This window comes from Aotus nancymaae, unplaced genomic scaffold, assembly GCF_030222135.1.
Source record: "Aotus nancymaae isolate 86718 unplaced genomic scaffold, 86718_ANA_hifiasm-v0.15.2.pri h1tg000059l, whole genome shotgun sequence".
Classification (NCBI taxonomy): domain Eukaryota; kingdom Metazoa; phylum Chordata; class Mammalia; order Primates; family Aotidae; genus Aotus; species Aotus nancymaae.
In genome coordinates, this window is record NW_026988473.1 from 14,964,236 (window position 1) to 14,982,855 (window position 18,620).

At 49.8% G+C, this 18,620-nt stretch overlaps 1 protein-coding gene across 1 annotated transcript in view; it reads left to right on the forward strand.

Moving 5' to 3' along the window:
- The first annotated feature begins 836 nt into the window (after positions 1–836).
- Positions 837–18,620, forward strand: part of LRP4 (LDL receptor related protein 4) — a 63,648-nt gene continuing 45,864 nt past the window's right edge. Inside the window, exons 1-2 of the mRNA XM_064365602.1 lie at positions 837–1,269; positions 17,722–17,868. Of these exons, the coding sequence (XP_064221672.1) occupies positions 837–1,269; positions 17,722–17,868 (580 nt within the window). The remainder of the gene's footprint in view (positions 1,270–17,721; positions 17,869–18,620) is intronic.

Genomic DNA, 18,620 nt, shown 5'->3' on the forward strand with positions numbered 1-18,620 from the left:
TGGGCCATCAGAAATTTGGGGATTTGGGCAAAAGGAACGAAACAAGATTTAACCTGGACAAATGGAAGGTGGTGAAATTAACCCGTATTATTAATATGCATTAGAGAGGGTAGACCACAAAAGTAAGGAAAACTAGAGACAAGTTTATGATTTTATGTAGTAAATCAAAAGTTAAATCTTGAGGGAGGGCCCTACAGATGGGAGCTGGAAAGAGGCTGAGGGCTTTGTGGGAGTGCAGCTGCCCATGAGGATTTCTTTCCTGACCCCCTCCCTTCCTTGTCAGGATCAGAAAGTCGAAGAAGGTGAAGAGGCTAACAACGGTGATTTACAAAGACAGCGAGGAGGAACTAAGTCAGTCTGGGCCGAATCTGGACGTCTGAGCTGGAGCAACAGGACCCAGACAACCACTTCAGGAAATGAGTGAATGAAAAGAGGGGGTCGGTGAATTATTTAGCCCTGGAACAACGCTGCTTAGATCGGGGGAGGCGAGGGAGAAGAAAATCTCAGGAAAGGAATTTTGACAGTGAGAACGCTAGTTAAGATACATCACTCCAGGCCCCCTGATGTCCTTTGTTTGATGTCAATAAAGACCCAAGAGGATTATGCATCAGCAAGCCTTGAATATTCGGAGACATCAATAAAGTCTGGACTTGGGGCAGGAAGGGGGGGCCGGGGTCACGTCCAGGCGACTTGGGTCAGCTCAGGTGCGCCTCTGAAGCACAGAGCTGAAGTGAGCGGGGGCGAGAGCTGCTTCTAGGATAATTTTTTTTTTTTAAGTTAGGGACATTCGAGCAGTAGTAATAGGGACAGGGAGGGGGCTCTCTCTCGGGCCAGGAATGTGGGGGCGGCCTGAGGAGGAGCGGGGCCCCGCGCAGGAGGCGCCGGCGGGTGGGGTCGGGGGACCGGGGAGCCGGGGCCGAGGGCGGGAAGGGGCCGGGCCGGCGCTGGGGGCGGGCCCAGGCGCGGTGGCGGTGGCGGGGGCTGCGGCGCTGGGGGCGGGGCGGCCGGGCCCGGGACACCCCTTCTCGGTCCCCTGGCGGGACAGCGTCGACTCTGGCAGCACTGGAGGCGGCGGCGGCTGGAGGGCGACTTGCGGGGCGCGCGGGCCGCCGTGCACCCGGGACGCTTCCCCTCCCTCGGGGACCCTCTGCGGGCTCCTCCGCCGCGCCGTCCCGCGGGAGCCGGCAGGACCCCGGGAGGACGGCGCGGGCGGCACCATGAGGCGGCCGTGGGGCGCGCTGCTGCTTGGCGCCCTGCTCTGTGCACACGGTAAGCGGCGCCCGCCGGGAAAGTTTGTCCCTGGATTCGGCCGCTGCAGGACTGTCCTCCTGGGACACGGACGGCGCGGGCCGGGGCCTGAGACCCCTCGCCCTCGCTGCTAGCAGTGGCCCAGGGGCTGCGTGCCCGGGAGGGGACCCAGAGCGGCCCCGGCTCCCGCAGTCTGAGCGGGGGCATCGGCGAAGGGGCTCCCCCGGGCTCGGGTCTGGGCCGGGGCGCGGGTAAGATCTGGGGCGTTCGTTCGCTCGCCCTCCCTCGCTGCTCTTTGAAGAGCGGGGGGCTGCTTCCCTTTCAGGTTAGGAGGGGGGCTCTGTGTCCTTGGTGCGAATGAATGCGTACGAAGAAAAGGAGGCGGGCGAGGAGGGTCGCTAAGCCCATAAATTGTAAATAGCCCTCCTTCCAGGGGCTTGGGGGCTCGGGCGGTTTGCGGAGAGGGGCCCCTGTGGAATCTGAATCTGAGTACTTGGGTACCGGGGATTCCTCTACTAGGAGAACGATCCCCGGACTCCAGCTCTTGCTCCCACCAAGGGGCTCTGGGGCACTGTTTGCGAGCAGCATCTCCCCTCGGCGTAGTTTCGGGGTCCCTCTCTTGGCTGCGGCCAGTCACCTCCAGGGGAGGTGGTTGGAAAGGGGGCTGCGGAGGAACGTAGGGAAGAAACTGCTGGAAGGCTCCCGCAGATCTGCCCGGCCGGGGTAGGGGGGCGGGGGGCAGGTATCCCTGAACCCCAGAAGGCAGCCTCCCGGCCCGCGCGGCCAGACCCCGGCCCTTGGGGGCGCTGGACGGCTGCAGCAGGACCGTTTGGTGCCCGTACCCCCTGTGGTGTGTGACTAGGGCTCCGGTGGATTCTGCTTCTCCGCAGCCTCTTAACGACCCTGGGTGCACCCCGTGATTGAGCAGCTGCCTATAGTTTGCGCCCAGAGATCAAAGGACTTTGATCTTTGTACCCCAGCCCTATTCGCCCATCGCTATTCACCGTGGCGGGAGTTCCGAGTCTTCCCCATTTCCCTCGCAGCCCCGATGAAGGGGACTGGGATTCAGAATGCAGGGGTCTGCAGACCCTGCCTGGCCTTGCACCGGTTCTTTCTTTCACGTAGGACAGTTCGTGTGGAAAAAGTCAGTGCAGATTTCGGAACTTGCCTGGCAGGGCGTGGAGATGTCTGGGCACTCGTTTTAAAGACTGGTTTACCTCCCAAATCCGACAGAGTTTTCGTGTCTGTTATCTAAACTACCTGTGGGTTCTCAGCGGCCCTTTCCGCGTCCTCTCGAGCGCGGACTGAGCTCTTTCTCTCCGAGGAGCGGTAGCCTGGCCGGCCCACGTTCCGCTCCGCTCCGCTCTGCGCTCTCCCCTCCCCGGCTCCCTCCTGGAAGGTTATTTGTAGCCTCTTTGGCGTGTTGGGACAGCGGCCCTACTGGGGTAGGAATGTAGCTGTTCTTCCCACCACATGGGCCCCTTAAAGGGACAGCTTTGCTTTTTGGGGGTTTCCCCCTTCGGGCTGCAAGGAACGGGGATGGAACTTTCCTCTCGGCCCCCTGGAGGAAGTTTTGAAAAAGATCAAGGGAAATGGCTAGGCATTGAGGGGGTGGGGGGAGAGGCGTTAAAACGGATACCAACAAAGCCAGAGAGAGGAGATTGTCGCCTTCTGCCCTAGGGAAGAGGGAGCTGGAAGGTTCCGGGCTGAGACTGGCCAAGAAGATTTTACTGCTCCAGAGCTGTCAGCACTGCAGATATTACATGTGCATAGAGGATGGGGGTGAGAATGGGAGGAGAGAATTGGGAATATCTAATGTTTCACAGAAAAAGAATGGCAGGGTTTGGGGTAACTCTTTTAGGTTTCTTTTTCCTTTTTTTTTTTTTTTCTTGGAGAGGGTGTGTCACTCTGTAGCCCAGGCTGGAATGCAGTGGAGCAGTCATAGCTCACTACAGCCTCAACCTCCCAAGCTCAAGTGATCTTGTCATCTCAGCCTCCCCAGTAGCTGGGACTACAGGCATGCACCACCACACCTGCAAATTTTTTTGTTTCTTTTCTAGAGATGGGGTTTCACCATGGTGCCAAGGCTGATCTCCAACCCCTGGGCTCAAGTGATCCACCTGCCTTGGCCTCCCAAAGTGCTGGTATTGCAGGTATGAGCCACTGTGTCTGGCTCAGGTTTCTTTTTAAGGAAAAAAGTTTAATAGAAACTTCTAAGCATGAGAAGCTTTCCATGCACATGTTTGTATGGTTAGGCAGTGGTGTGAAGGTATAGACATCACCTGGCCCGATACTGAGCCATCCTCAGAGGTCTGGAGGGGTCAGATTCACAGTTCACCAAGGAGACTGAGCAGTTTCAGAGCCTGGAACCAGCAAAACCAAAAATACAACCATGAGGATCCCTGACACTCGATTCCAGGGTCTCAGGGAGACAACAGTTGTGATAAATGTAGTAGCAGATCCATTAGGCCGACCTGACCTCAGCAAGGCATGAAAGACACTAAAGTTTAAGGTGACTTTGGGAGGCGAGACGAGCGGATCACTTGAGGCCAGGAGTTTGAGACCAGCCTGGCCAACATGACGAAACCCCGTCTCTACTAAAAATGCAAAAATTAGCTGGACGTCGTGATGCATTCTGTAGTCCTAGCTACTCAAGAGGCTGAGGCAGGAGAATCACTTGAACCCGAGAGGCAGAGGTTGCAATGAGCCAAGATCGATCCACTGTACTCCAGCCTGGGCAAAAGAGTGAGACTCTGAATAAATAAATAAAGTTTAAGGTGCTTATTTGGATGCTGCTAGTCCTTGGAGCTTTTCTTAGAGCCTATTGGTTTGGGCTCAGCCCACATAACACTCCAACCTTAAAGATTTTGGAAGGAAACTGGATGGCTGGTAATAGCCCTGAGTATTTTCATCCTGAAGGTTAAAGTAAGGCATGGATGACAACCATTGGAAGAGTGGAAACTGTGTTTGTTCTGGAGGTCTCATCCAGGTAAGGGAAATGTTAAAACTTCTGCCTAGGTGTGCCTAGGTAGATAGACGGTTGTATCTGAGAATAAGTGCAGAACAGTGGAACTGAGACTGGTCTCCTTTCCATCTCGCTATTGTCGTGGTTGTCATGACCATGGTTGTCATGGTGCTTGAGTGACCTTGTCCCTGATCTGTTGGACTTGTGAAACATACTTGGCTTGTCACTGATTTTGGATTTCCTCTTCTGTACCCTGTTGAGTATCAGATAACATCTTTTGGACTGGCACATGGTATTGAGAATGACAGGTGCAAGGGAACCAAGTCTGGCCGTGTCTGATACAGAGCACGTTGGGTATGTCCATCCGGGCCAGCAAAGAACACAGGAGGTCACAGAGGACAGAGTGTTTTATAGCTCCTCCTTCACTCTTTCTGCTGATTAACTGCCAGTCTTAACTGTTAGAAGGAAAATGGGAGAAATTGTTTATGTTGCTCCCCCTTTAAAGAAAAAAAAAATTGAGGCCCAGCACAGTGGCTCATACCTATAATCCCAGCACTTTGGGAGGCCAAGGCGGGCGGATCACCTGAGGTTGGGAGTTCGAGACCAGCAGCTTGACCAACATGGAGAAACCCCGTCTGTACTAAAAGTACAAAATTAGCCGGGTGTGGTGATGCATTCCTATAATCCCAGCTATTCGGGAGGCTGAGGCAGGAAAATCGCTTGAACCCAGGAGGCAGAGGTTGCGATGAGCCGAGATCGCACCATTGTACTCCAGCCTGGGCAACAAGAGCAAAACTCCATCTCAAAAAAAAATAAAAATAAATAAATAAATAAAAATCAATACTAGGGGGTTCCCAACAGGAACAGAATTTCAGGACTACTTTAAGAAGTAGTTTTGTCTTTTTTATGATTGGGCAAAATTACGAGACAGTCTGTGCCTTTGGTCGACTAGACTGTTAGCCTGTTCCAGCCACAGTCTCTCTACATTCCTTGATGCAGCTTAGCCATGAGTTTTGTCACAGTTGCCTGGGCATGGGGCATCTGGGCCCCAGACTGTGTCTGGACTGCCATCTCATCTTCAGCAGCGGAAGCCCTCCTCCCCTCGTCAGCCTGTGAGGATTCAGTGTCCCAGGGAAAACTCAGTGCTGACTGGTTAGCTGGCAGAGCCTGACTCTGGCCTTATAAATAGTTCTGATGACTGCATGGGCTTGCCACACTCACTCTGGCTTACAGCTGGCAGGGATGGTTTCTTCCTCGTGCAATCAGGAGCATTCCTCAAACTAGGCTCCTCATTCATTCATTTGTTCATTCATTCAGTGAACACGTATATATATGTCAAGCACTAACATAATCACTGTATACATAGCTCGGTGATTAAGAAGCACTCACAGACCTCGGTTTGAATCTTGGCTCTGGCAATTCTTGGTGACCCTATGCAAAATCTCCCTGAACTTCACGGTTGTTACCTGCAAAGGTGGGTAGGGTAGGGGGAGGGAAGTAGTAATAAATTATCACATAGGAATATCATAAAAATTACATGAGATAGAATGTTCAAACTAGACAGCACAGAGCTTGGCAACTGCTGTGTTACTATAGAGCCAGATAAATGTTAGCCGTAAGCAAAGTCGTATAAGCGGATCAGAGATGATTCTTGCCTTTAGAATAGGGGAGCCAGGTAAATCATTGTGCTACTGTGTTCCATGCTAAAATTGAGACTTGGTCCTTCATTCATTTCAGCTGATCTTTTGTTTGTCTCTTTTAAAGATCTGCTCCTTCTTTCTCCCCTTGAAAAGATGATGGAGTTGAAGCATAGTTCTGTCCTGTGCCCACTCCTAGAAAAGAGGTCTCCTAAGCTGTAACATCGGTCTAGGGGAACTCACTTTGCTTTGTTCTCTTGAGAAAGGTCTGGGGAAATGGAGCTTTTCCTCTGAGAGCTTCCTTTTTTTTTTTTTTTTTTTTTTTTAAGAGAGACGGAGTCTTGCTCTGTTGCTGTGGCTGGAGGGCAGTGGCACAATCTCGGCTCACTGCAACCTGCACCTCCTGGGTTCAAGCGATTCTCCTGCCTCAGCCTCCTGCGTAGCTGGGATTACAGGCATGTGCCACCACCACCACCCCTGGCTAATTTTTGTATTTTTAGTAGAGACAGGGTTTCACCATGTTGGTCAGGCTGATCTCCAACTCCTGATCTCGTGATCTGCCTGTCTCAGCCTCCCAAAGTGTTAGGATTACAGGCATGAGCCACGGCGCCTGGCCGAGAGCTTCCCTTCTTAAGTGGTCAGGGACGCAGCCTAGCAACCTCTCACCCTAAGATTCCTGTGACATGGGGTGAGAGGGCCTGGCCGGGGACTCTTGTAGGTGGAACAGTTTAGAATTCCAAGCCCTCCCTCCCATTGGCCTGAGAAAGGCGTCAGGCTCCAGAGCTCATAACGTAGTAATTGCCCCAATCTGGGAGCTGAGCTGTTTGTGGAGCCTTCCCAGCGACCATCTTCAATCAGGAAGCCTGTCAGTGTACAGGCCTAATTGATGCGGGTCTCCAGCTCCCAAACGGCCCCTAACCCCCAGCTCCTCCACCTCAAAGTTTGACCCTTGTCTCTTTTGTTTCTTCTTTTTAAGTTGGTGCCAGTGATGTGATGTTTTTGGGAGCCTCGGAAAGTTGACGGTAACCAAGAGCAGCCGTTAAAAGAGCCAATTCTCTAGCTTCCTGGCGGTTGCTTGACTCCATTTTCTGTTGTGCATTTTTGATTTAGCAAGAAGCAAACATCCTAGGTGCCCTTGGGCGCCTCTTCCGCCCATCCAAGCAGACCGACTTCATTCTTTCACTGCTCGCAGGCATTCCCATCCTTGCTCTCAGATGAGTGGACTGACTGTAAGCTCTCCCTGACGCCTCGTTTCCTCATGCGGAATGGGACTCCCCTATCATTCAGGTTCGAATGAGGAGGGGAGGGGCGCTGCCTGGGACCCAAGTGGGGGCTCCTGGCTGGGACTTGCTGCAAGCCCTGACTTGGCCTATGGGAGCTCCCCCTCACCTCTGTGCGGAGGTGAGGATCAGAGCTGCAAGCAGAGCCGGAAACAAAAGACTGGGAGCAAACCTCCCATCTGCCTGAGAGGCAGTGACACAGAGGTGCTGCTGCATAATTTATCACCGGAGGTTTTCTGGACCTGGGAAGCTCCTGGCTCCAGGCAGCACCTTTTTGGGGGAGAGGACCCTCCCTCTGTCTGGGTATAGGGCAAACCAGGTACAGCGAAGGGTATCAGGAGATGACACCTGATTAGCACGTGAAATAAAGAAGCTGCAAGGTTGTAAGTGCCTCCAGGGATCTCTCCCACCTCGGCAGCACCACTTCCTGTCATGCCTGGGGGAAGCGGGGAGGGGGAGTGCTCTTTTCCCTTCCTATGTTCCCATGGCCCCAGCCTTGGAGCTGGTCTGCCACCACGTGCAGGCATGGATGAGGACAAGAGACCGGTTCTCTCTTGAGTTGATTGTAGCCTCTTTCTGAACAAGTGGAGAGGCCAGGTTATGACATCCACAAGCCTAGCAAATAGGAAAGGCGAGCTCCAGGCAGGAAAGGGGAGCTCCAGGCTTTCCACCCTCCCACCACAGGCAGTTTAAACAAGGAGTTTCAACCACAGGCTCAGAGAGCCAGTAGAAACCAACAACTCTACAATGTATCTCCCTCAAATGAGAATTTCTGCCCTTCTAGGAATGATCTCCTCCAATGACAATTTTTGCAAACTGTGGGACATGTGGATTTACAAACTGGGATATGTGGTCGAAAAAAATCCAAATGTATTTCTGGAGCAGTTAACATTTTTGAGAGCTTTGCTGTGTCCCTGGCACTGTGATAAGCATTTAGCATATGATATCACATTTACCCCTCACAATGGTAGGTACCATTAGATTCCTATCTTATATTAGCTAGGTGTGGTGGCTCATGCCTGTAATCCCAGCACTTTGGGAGGATGGGTGGGCAGATCAGTTGAGGTGAGGAGTTCGAGACCAGCCTGGCCAACATGGTGAAACCCCGTCTCTACTAAAAATACAAAAATTAGCTGGCACAGTGGCACATGCCTGTAGTCTCAGCTACTCATGAGACTGAGGCTGAGGCAGAAGAATTGCTTGAACCTAGGAGGCAGAGGTTGCAGTAAGCCAAGATTGTGCCACTGCACTCCAGCCTGAGCGACAGAACGAGACTCCATCTCAAAAAAAAAAAAAAAAGATTCCCATCTTACAAAATGGGAAACAGGCTCGAAGCAGTTTGCTATCACTCAAGTAGTGAGTAACGAGCCAGTTTTTGAACCCAGTCTAAGCTGTTAAACCCCATCCCATGCTACCTCTCGAAATAGAATAGTTTCAATCCAGGCTATCCCAGAAGATCTAGGTTGGGAAGATATGTATTTCATCTTGGATTGACCTCTCCTCTCTGTTTTCAGACATCTCCTTCTCAGGGAATCTCAATGCATAAGGAATTACTTCTCAGGTGCTTTTTGAGGGAGAGACACTTTATTTTTATCTACTTTTTTTAAAAAAATTGTATTTTTAGAGACAGGATCTCAACTCTATTGCCAAGGCTGGCGTGCAGTGGCATGATCATAGCTTACTGTAGCCTTGAAGTCATGGGCTCAGGAGAAGAGAGATACTTTAAAAGCCTTCCAGAAAATGTGCTTTGTTGCTCCCTGAAACCACGTGTCACTGTCTGGACCTTCTTATTTGAGATATAGGGGGAGAGGAAAGCAGTATTTTGAGCAGCCCGTCACAGAGCATAGCCATATTTGAGCACTGTTGGATCTGTGAAATCTGTTGACAGCTTCCAGGTAGGGCAAGTATAATTTTGAGGATCTCTACAAAGAAAGACAACCTGGCATCAGCTACATTCCTGGGTTGAGAGAGAAGACATATCCCGATGAAGATAATGGGATTAGTACGAATAACGAGAACAATAATAACAGCTGCCTCGTATAAACCTCATGTGCATTATCTCATTTAGACCTTCCAGCCACCCTATGAAATAGGTACTGTTATTACTCCTGATTTACAAAAGTGGAAACTAATCAATTTCTTAATTGCTCTGTACTTTAGGTTCTGGATTCTCTTGTCCTTGCCTCCTCAGAACTAGTTGGTAATAAGCCAGGCTTGGTGGTTCATGCCTGTAATCCCAGCACTTTGGGATGCTGAGGCGGGTAGATCATGCGGTCAGGAGTTCAAGACCAGCCTGGCTAAGATAGTGAAACCACATCTCTACTAAAAATACAAAAATTAGCTGGGTGTGGTGGCAGGCACCTATAATCTCAGCTACTCAGGAGGCTGAGGCAGAGAATTGCTTGAACCCAGGAGGCAGAGGTTGCAGTGAGCTGAGATAGTGCCAGTGTACTCCAGCCTGCGTGACAGAGCAAGACTCTGTCTGAAAAAACACACAAAAAAAAGGCAAGGATAGCTGATACCATGTGCCTCAAGCTCTTCCAGAGAAAGGTAATAAAGCAAGAATGCAGTTATTCACGCCACCAACTTAACCCATGGGGTTGGCACTGCTGCCTGGTACACGGTAAGGTTGTCAGACATCTCAAATCCTAAAATAGCAGGTCTTAATCATGGAGTGTTGGGTGTGACAGTTCTGGGGTGAGTCAAATCTTTAATAGTAATAGCAAGAGCTATTATTTATTGACCCCTTAGTATGTGCCAGGCAATAATGCAAAGTCCTTTTTATGAATTAACTAATTTATTTCTCATAACATCCTTATAACATAGGGGCTTTTATTATCCCACTTTTCCTGTTGAAAAAATAAGGTATAAAGAGATTAAATAACTGCCCAGGGTCAGATAGCTAGGAACTAGCAGGGCCGGGATTTGTATCCTGGGGAGTTTTGTTCCCATGTGCTTAGCATTATGTTCTTCCGCCTCATAACTTTGGAGGCTAACCATTAAGAACTTATTTTCTGTATATAACAGTAGCAAGAGAGAGCTGAACTTTCTTGGACCTGTAATCATGTGTCTGATAGTGTCCTTTTTGAGAGGGCCCACTGAGGAGAAGACTTCACCTGGTAGATTTTCTTTCTTTCTTTTTTTTTTTGAGACGGAGTTTTGTTGTTTCCCAGTCTGGAGTGCAATGGCGTGATCTCCGCTCACCGCAACCTCTGCCTCCCAGGTTCAAGTGATTCTCTTGCCTCAGCCTCCCAAGTAGCTGGGATTACAGGCATGCGCCACCACGCCTGGCTAATTTTGTATTTTTAGTAGAGACATAGGTTCTCCACATTGGTCAGGCTGGTCTCGAACTCCCGACCTCAGGTGATTTGCCTGCCTTGGCCTCCCAAAGTGCTGGGATTACAAGCATGAGAGCCACCACGCCTGGCCTTCACCTGGTAGATTTCCAAACCAACCAAGTTAAGCTGGCTTCTAGGGATAAGGGGAATAAAAGGGACCATGGGACAGAAGTAAGTAGAGTCATGGCATGTCAGTTTCACAGCCAGATAATACAGCTGGTGAAAGGAACTCTTGTAGGAGAAAGGAGTAAACACAACCTGGGTGGGACTGGGAGGCGTCCTTGGAAAGGAGAAGATTGCTGTTCTCTTTGGTACTGGTTAGGTAGGAAATAACTACTTTTATTTCTGATATTCTGAGTCTCTTTTCCTTTGACTCCAGCTTTCACAAGCTCCTAGAGGAGTGTTTCATTCATTCATTCATTCAACAAACTAGTATTATTGCTGCCAGTGGATAAAAGGAGAGAGGCATATGCTAATATGCTTTAGCATATTATAAATGAATGGTGATTCCTTCTTTTCTCATTGTAATCCTAATCCCTTCCACAGTGGGGTAGCCATCAGACTCCAGAATACTCACAGGGCACTCCTTAAGCCTTCTCATCTCTGGTTCAACTTGAAAAAGCTGCTCTGTAGCTGTGTGTAGTCACTGAATACCCGTGTGCCTCCACGTGACAGGTGTGGTCCACCTTCAGCTGTGCATTCTATGCAATGGTGGAGAGCAGTGCCTCTAGACACTTGAGTGTGCATCTGTGTCACCCGGAAAGCCTACTGAAAGTCTAGACTCTGAGATCACATTAAGAGAAGAATACTAGTTTAAGTGTCAGAATGGGGCTGGCATCCTGGCTCTCCTACTTACCTCCTGACCTTGGCCAAAGCAGGTGCCCTTACCTGTTAAATGGTCACTGCAGTCACTGCTCAGGGTTATTGTAATGATTCAATGAGAATGCAAATGTGTATGCAAAAGTAGCTTGCAAACTAAAGAGAAATTGCAAAGTATAATTATTTGTTATCAGAAGCCCTGTTCCTTCCTGGACCAACAACAGTCAAACACTGATTCAAAAGCGCTGGGACTCCAGACTTTCCTCGCTTCATTACTTTACCTTTGGGCAAGGGAAATGAGTCTTTACTTTAGCAGTAACCAGAAACAGAGGTCACTGTTTGAGACCCATAAATTCACTGCATATTTGCTGTTGGAAAACACATAAAAGAGAGGGACCCAGAAGTTGTAAATTCTCCCTTTTGACCTTGGGGTTTTGGAGATTCTCACAATAGTAATCCTATTTATTGGGAAGCAGTATAATCACCTGCCCGGGTGTGAATGCTGGCCTCAACCTTGGTACTTGTGCAGTCTATCTACAGACTTAACCTTTCTGTGGCTCATTGTCCCCAGCTATAAAGTGGTGATAATATTAGGTTGGCACAAAAGTAATTGAGATTTTTGTCATTAAAAGTAATGGCAAAAACCACCATTACTTTTGTACCAACCTAATAACAACAGTACCACCTCCAAGGGTTGCTGAGAGCCTTCAGCGATATAGCATATGAAAAGCATTTAGAAAAGTACTCAGAGGGCACCTGGTAAGTGTTTGATAAATGATAGCTGCATTATTCTGAAGCTTTTGCTGTGTGCTAGCCCTGTGCTGAGCAGTTTATATGGATGAATCTTTACAAAGCCCTCTGAGGTAGAACTGCTAATATTCTTATTTTATGAATGAGGAAACTGAGGCCCAGAGGGATTAACTAACTTGCTCAAAGTTGTAGAATTTGTGGTAGAACCAAGATTTGAACCTTAGTCTCTGACTCTAGAGTCTATGCTGTCTACTGCTAAGTTAGTAGTAGACAGCAGAATAGACAGCATACATTCTGTCTACCAAATGGATGTTTCCCTTCTTTCCTTTGTATCAGGGGTGTCCAAACTTTTGGCTTCCCTGGGCCATACTGGAAGAAGGATTGTCTTGAACCACACATAAAATATACTAACATTAACAACAGCTGATGAGCTAAAGAAAAAAATCGCAAAAAAACTCATGTTTTAAGAAAGTTTATGAATTTGCATTGGGCCACATTCAAAGTGGTCCTGGGCCATGCAACCCACAGGTTGGACAAGCTGCTTTAGATGAAAGCAGTGAGGAATTGGTAAGGTGGTGGGAATGGGGGAGATGAGATGCAGAAGGTAAGATTTTAGTTAACCTCTGCAGAAAGGCCCTATGAGCACATTAACATATATCCCCAAAGCTGGATGGCTTCGTGATCAAAGATCCCTTGTGGAGAGATATTTTCCATGGTGAATTGCATTAGGTGGTGGGGCTAGAGCCCAGGCCCCTGGAGGCTAAGGGAGCTTGCAGTGTGGCTGGCAGCTTTCAAGGCCAGAAGCACAGCTCAGTGTTCTAATTCAACACTTCTTAAAACGAAGGCTGCATTTTGCCACCCACAGTCATTTGTTTCCTTTCTTCGCTCACCATTCTTTTCCTTAAAAAGGGTTAAAAGCTGCCTTTATGATCACAGCCAGGACTTGAGTGAGAAGGCAGAATTCCACCTCTGAGGACCCCAAAGGGACAGCAGTTGTCCAGAAGAGCTGGCTTTTTGGAGTATAATGTGTCTGTTTACTGTATGAATGCCCAAGTCAAGCGTCTGCCTGACCGGTGGCTGCCCGCCCTTCTCTGCAGCGGACGCTGAGAGGTTGATTTGACAGGCAGGAAGTCAAGGCCCTTCAACTGCCTGCAACTAACTTGATGCCCACCGATGGAATGCTTTGTTCCTAAAGGCTGTGCAGGGAAATCAGGACTTCTGTTATCACTCAGCTAAAGGCGGGGGTGGGGCCCTAAAAAAACAGACCAGTTGAAGGTTCTTCCCTATCAGTATGGCTTTTCATTTGCACGCAGCCCCAGGACAGTGCTGTGCTTGTTCTCTCTATTCTGGTACTCTGATTCTTAATATCAAGGCTTTTTGGAAAAATTTAGTCCCCACAGCCCTGTATCCACACACCCCAGCCTCCATTATTGAATATCTTTGGTGTGCCAAGGCATGAGGTTAGTTTCTTCCACCTTTATTTTTTTGTGTGATCTTTGTGGCTTTTTTTTTTTCTTTGAGTCTCCGCTTTGTCAGCCAGGCTAGAGTGCAGTGGCGTGATCTTGGATCACTCCAACCTCCAGCCTCTGCCTCTGGGGTTCAAGCAATTCTTGTGCTTCAGCCTCCCAAGTAGCTGGGACTACAAGTGTGCACCACCACACCTGGCTACTTTTTGTATTTTTAGTAGAGACAGGTTTTCAACATGTTGGCCAGGCTGGTCTCAAACTCCTGAGCTCAAGTGATCCGCCTGCCTCGGCCTCCCAAAGTGCTGGAATTACAGGCGTGAGCCACCGCTTTTGGCCCCTCATGGCTTTTTTACAAACAAGAAAACTGAAGGTCAGGGAGCTATGTGACTTGCACAAGGTCACATGGCTGGTGGATGGAACCCAAGTCTGCCTGCTCCAGGTCCAGTCCTTTGTCCTCCACCCAACCTCCTCCTCCAAGTCCCTCCTTTTTTCTCTCTGTTCTTGTCACACCTTTCATCCTGAACTCCCCTCTGGTACATCCCCACTCTCCACTGTGTGTGGCTAGTAGCATTTCTCAACTTCTACTGATGTTTTCGACCAGCTAATTCTTTGTCTGGCGCAAAACAGGGGCCTGTCTGCAATGTTATAGAATCTTTTTTTTCTTTTTTTGAAATGGAGTTTTGCTCCTGTTGCCCAGGCTGGAGTGCAATGGCACGATCTCGGCTCACCGCAACCTCCGCCTCCTAGGTTCAAGCAATTCTCCAGCCTCAGCCTCCCAAGTAGTTGAGATTACAGACACCCACTACCATGCCCGGCTAATTTTTGTATTTTTAGCAGGGATGGGGTTTCGCAACATTGGCCAGTCTGGTCTTGAATTCCTGACCTTGGGTGATCCACCCACCTCTGCCTCCCAATGTGCTGGGATTACAGGCGTGAGCCACCTTGCCTGGCCACATTATAGAATCATCCCTGGCTTCTACCCACCAGATACCAGTAAGCACCACCAAGCAAGACAACCAAAAATATCTCCAAGGCTCATGCCTAAAATTCCGGCACTTTGGGAGGCTGAGACAGCGGATCATGAGGTCAAGAGATTGAGACCATCCTGGCCAACATGGTGAAACCCCGTCTCTACCAATAAAATACAAAAATTAGCTGGGCATGGTGGCACGCACATGTAGTCCCAGCTACTCGGGAGGCTGAGGCAGGAGAATTGCTTGAACCCGCGAGGCGGAAGTTTCAGTGAGCCGAGATCGCGCCACTGCACTCTAGCCCGGCGCCTGGTGACAGAGTAAGACTCTGTCTCAAAAAAAAAAAAAAACCTCCAAACATTGGTAAATGTCCTCCCGGGGGGACAAAATATCCCCAGTTGAGATCCACTTCATCCTTTTTCCTCACCATAATACCCCATGAAGGGGATCTGTGTGCTGGGGAGCCCATCACATGGAGTGTAATTAAACATCTTTGCTGTTCAATTCAGTCATACTACTGAAGTTCCTCAGGCTGTGTTGTCCAGGATCTGAGTGAGAAAAGCCCTCCTCCCTTCTCAGAGTTCTCAGAATAGGCCAGAAAGGATGGAGTGGGGGCAGGAGCAGCTGGGTCTTTTAGTGCTTCCTGGGGAAGAATGCTCTACCCTGCATTTGCAGCAAGATCTGAAGAGACAGGAGCACTGGGCTTGGAGCAAGGCCTTCCTGTGAGGTATAGAAAGACTGCACCTCCCAACTGGACCTCACTTGGCTTCCGCAGGAAATCCTGCATTTTTTTTTTTTTTTTTTTGAGACAGGGTCTCACTCTGTCACCAAGGCTGTAGTACAGTAGTGAGATCATGGCTCACTGCAGCCTCAGCCTCCTGGGCTCAAGTGATCCTGCCACATCAGCTCCCGAATAGCTGAGACTACAGGTATCCACCACCACGCCTGGTTAATTTTTGTATTTCTTTCTGTAGAAACGTGGTTTTGCCATGTTGCCCAGGCTGGTCTCAAACTCCTGTGCTCAAGGGATCCACCCGCCTCACTCTCCCAAAGTGTTGATATTATAGGCATGAGCCACCGCACCCAGCCCAATCCTGCATCTTTTCTAGGGCAGCTGATTCCCATAGCTTGTGGAGGGGGAGGGCCAGGCCTCAGTTGAGAATCTGGTGAAAGCTGTGATTCCTTACCCCAGAACTGTATGTTATACCTGTAGCATCAGGGTTTTACAGATCCCAAAAGCCATCCCTCTATCCATCCATCCATCTGTCCATCCATCCATCTGTCCATCCATCCATCTACCATCCATCCATCCGTCCATCCATTTTCATAAGGAAGAGTGTGAGCTCTTCCTTATGCTCACACTTACTCTTGGGGTTGAAATGGAGAGGGAAAGGTCTAGAGCTCTCTCTCTGCTTTTGGAGGGCATGGCAGCACACCTTCTCATCCCAGGCCCTAAGCCCTAGGCTAGGCCAAGGAATTGTAATGGAGACAAAGATGTACATCAAGGAGAGGAGCTAAGAGAGAAAAGCTGGACCAGGTACAGAGTGCAGGAAGAGGGGGTGACAGTTTTGAGCTGACTCCTTCTCTGTTTCAGCCCAGCCTGAGGGCAGGGCCCAGCTGAGGGGAGGAAGAAGAGAAGAAAGGAAGAGGGAGAGATGAGCAGTGCGCTGCAGCCCCCTCCTTCCCCAGCTGCGAGCAGAGCAGCCCAGCGGGTTGGATGAATGCTGGGAGGGGGGAGAGTGACCCTGGCAGAACCCTTTGTTCCAGCTGAGGCTGGAGCGGGGCACTGAGCCATTCACACGCCATCCCAGGGCATCCTGCTGGGCACGCTGGGGAGGGGGCACAGCAGCCGGTCATGGGACTTGGCCAGGCAGATAGCTTGATGCTCAATAGGGAAGCCCAGCTGCATGCTGCTGAGGCCGGGGGAGGGGCTGCATCTGCCAGCCTTCCTCAAGGCTGTGGCCTGTGCCACAGACAGGAAGACCGTGGCAGGTCCCCGTTACTCTGCCCTGAGGTGGCCTTGTCCCCTCACCTCAGCCCCACTCCTCCCGGTCACCCTCTTCAAAAGTAACATCTGACTGGGGGACTCACAGCAGCGCATGCTGCTTCCTGCTCCCCGTGTGGCTTCCTTATCCTAAAGAGGCTCCAGCGTTTGAATTCCACCATTAGTTCTTCCCCTCCCTGCCCAACATCCCAGGGTCGGGTTCAGGACAGAGGCAGAAGCATCCATATCTCAACCTAGTTTTGGTGAGAAGGATATGGAGGCCTCTCAACATCACACCTTCTGTGCCCTGTTCCCCTTCTTCAGGAGCACCAAATCTCTAAGTGGCATCATTTGCTTTTTTGCAGGGGATTTGTTCGTTTCTTTTTTTCTTGTTTGAGATAAGGTCTTGCTCTGCTGTACCAACTGGATTGCAGTGGTGTGATCATAGCTCACTGCAGCCTTGACCTCCCCAAGGCTCAAGCAATCCTCTCACCTCAGCCTCCCAAGTAGCTGGGACTACAGGCATATGCCACCACCCCCAGCTAATTTTTGTTTTATTTTTTCCGAGACGGAGTCTCACTCTGTCACCAGGCTAGAGTGCAGCGGTGGGATCACAGCTCACTGCAACCTCCGACTACCTAGCTCAAGTGATTCTCCTGCCTCAGCCACCTAAGTAGTTGGGATTACAGGCGTGTGCCACCACACTCAGCTAATTTTTGTATTTTTAGTAGAGACGGGGTTTCACCATGTTGGCCAGGATGATCTCGATCTCTTGACCTCATGATCTGCCCACCTCAGCCTCCCAGAGTGCTGGGATTACAGGTATGAGCCCCTGCGCCCAGCCTAATTATTTTAGTTTTTTGTAGGAACAGTGTCTCACTATGTTGCCCAGGCTGGTCTCAAACTTCCGGGCTCAATCAATCCTCCCATCTCAGCACCTCGAAGTGCTGTGATATAGGAATGGGCCACTGTGCCTAGGGTAGGTGACATCATCTGTCTCTGGGCCCTTGGAGGTGCTATGCAAAAAAGCCCTGTCATTGAGGAGGTCACCTGGAATCTTTGTAAGTCTAAAGTCAGAGGGTATCTTCTGGGTTATCTATGCCCTGGCGGAGGCATGGTTTTACTGCCTGCATCTCCCTTGAAGTGTCACTGTGTCTCCTTGGGTGACAGTGCCCCTGGACTAGGCTTCTCAACCTTCCCCTTGGAATGGACTTTGGTTGAGCAGGAGCTGAGCCCTCACTGATTCCTCTTCCCTCTGCCCAGGCCTGGCCGGCAGCCCCGAGTGTGCTTGTGGTCGGAGCCACTTCACATGTGCCGTGAGTGCTCTTGGCGAGTGTACCTGCATCCCTGCCCAGTGGCAGTGTGATGGAGACAATGACTGCGGGGACCACAGCGATGAGGACGGATGTAGTAAGTACCTCCCCAGAGGCAGTGGGAGGTGGTGGAGAGGAACCTTGGGGGTGGGGGGCAAGGACAAGGCTGATGGAGTGTTCTCTGCATCATCTGTGTCGGACTCGGAGAGTTGGTCTCTTGCAAGCTTGATAGATACTGACATTCGGGTAGTTTCTTTACTATATATGGCTCCAACTCTCCTGTGTTTCTTTTGGTTTGTTCATGCATATATGTCCAAGGAAACAAACTTGAAAACAAGCGTTAAAAAAAGAGACCATCCTTGAAACAACAGAGAGTTTTTTAAAATAGGTGTCTCTGTATTTTTGTGACTATGTACTACATATTTGTGCATTTTTAAGTTTATACTATACACAAACGTGGGTTATTTCTATGTTTCTTAGTTTGGTATTTTGTTCAATAAACAGAGTCTCACTCTGTTGCCCAAGCTGGAGTGCAGGAGCACGGTCTTGGCTAACTGCAACCTCCACCTCCTGGGTTCAAGTGATTCTCCCGCCTCAGCCTCCTGAGTAGCTGGGACTACAGGCATGTGCTACCATGCCTGGCCAATTTTTTGTGTTTTTAGTACAAAAAATGGGGTTTCACCATTTTGGCCAGGCTGGTCTCAAACTCCTGACTTCAAGTGATTTGGCCACCTCAGCCTCCTGAAGTGCTGGGATTACAGGCGTGAACCACCATGCCTGGCCACACCTTTTTTAATAACATAAACTTTGTAAGAAATCTTATATTTTCCTTAAATCTCCATTTTCCCC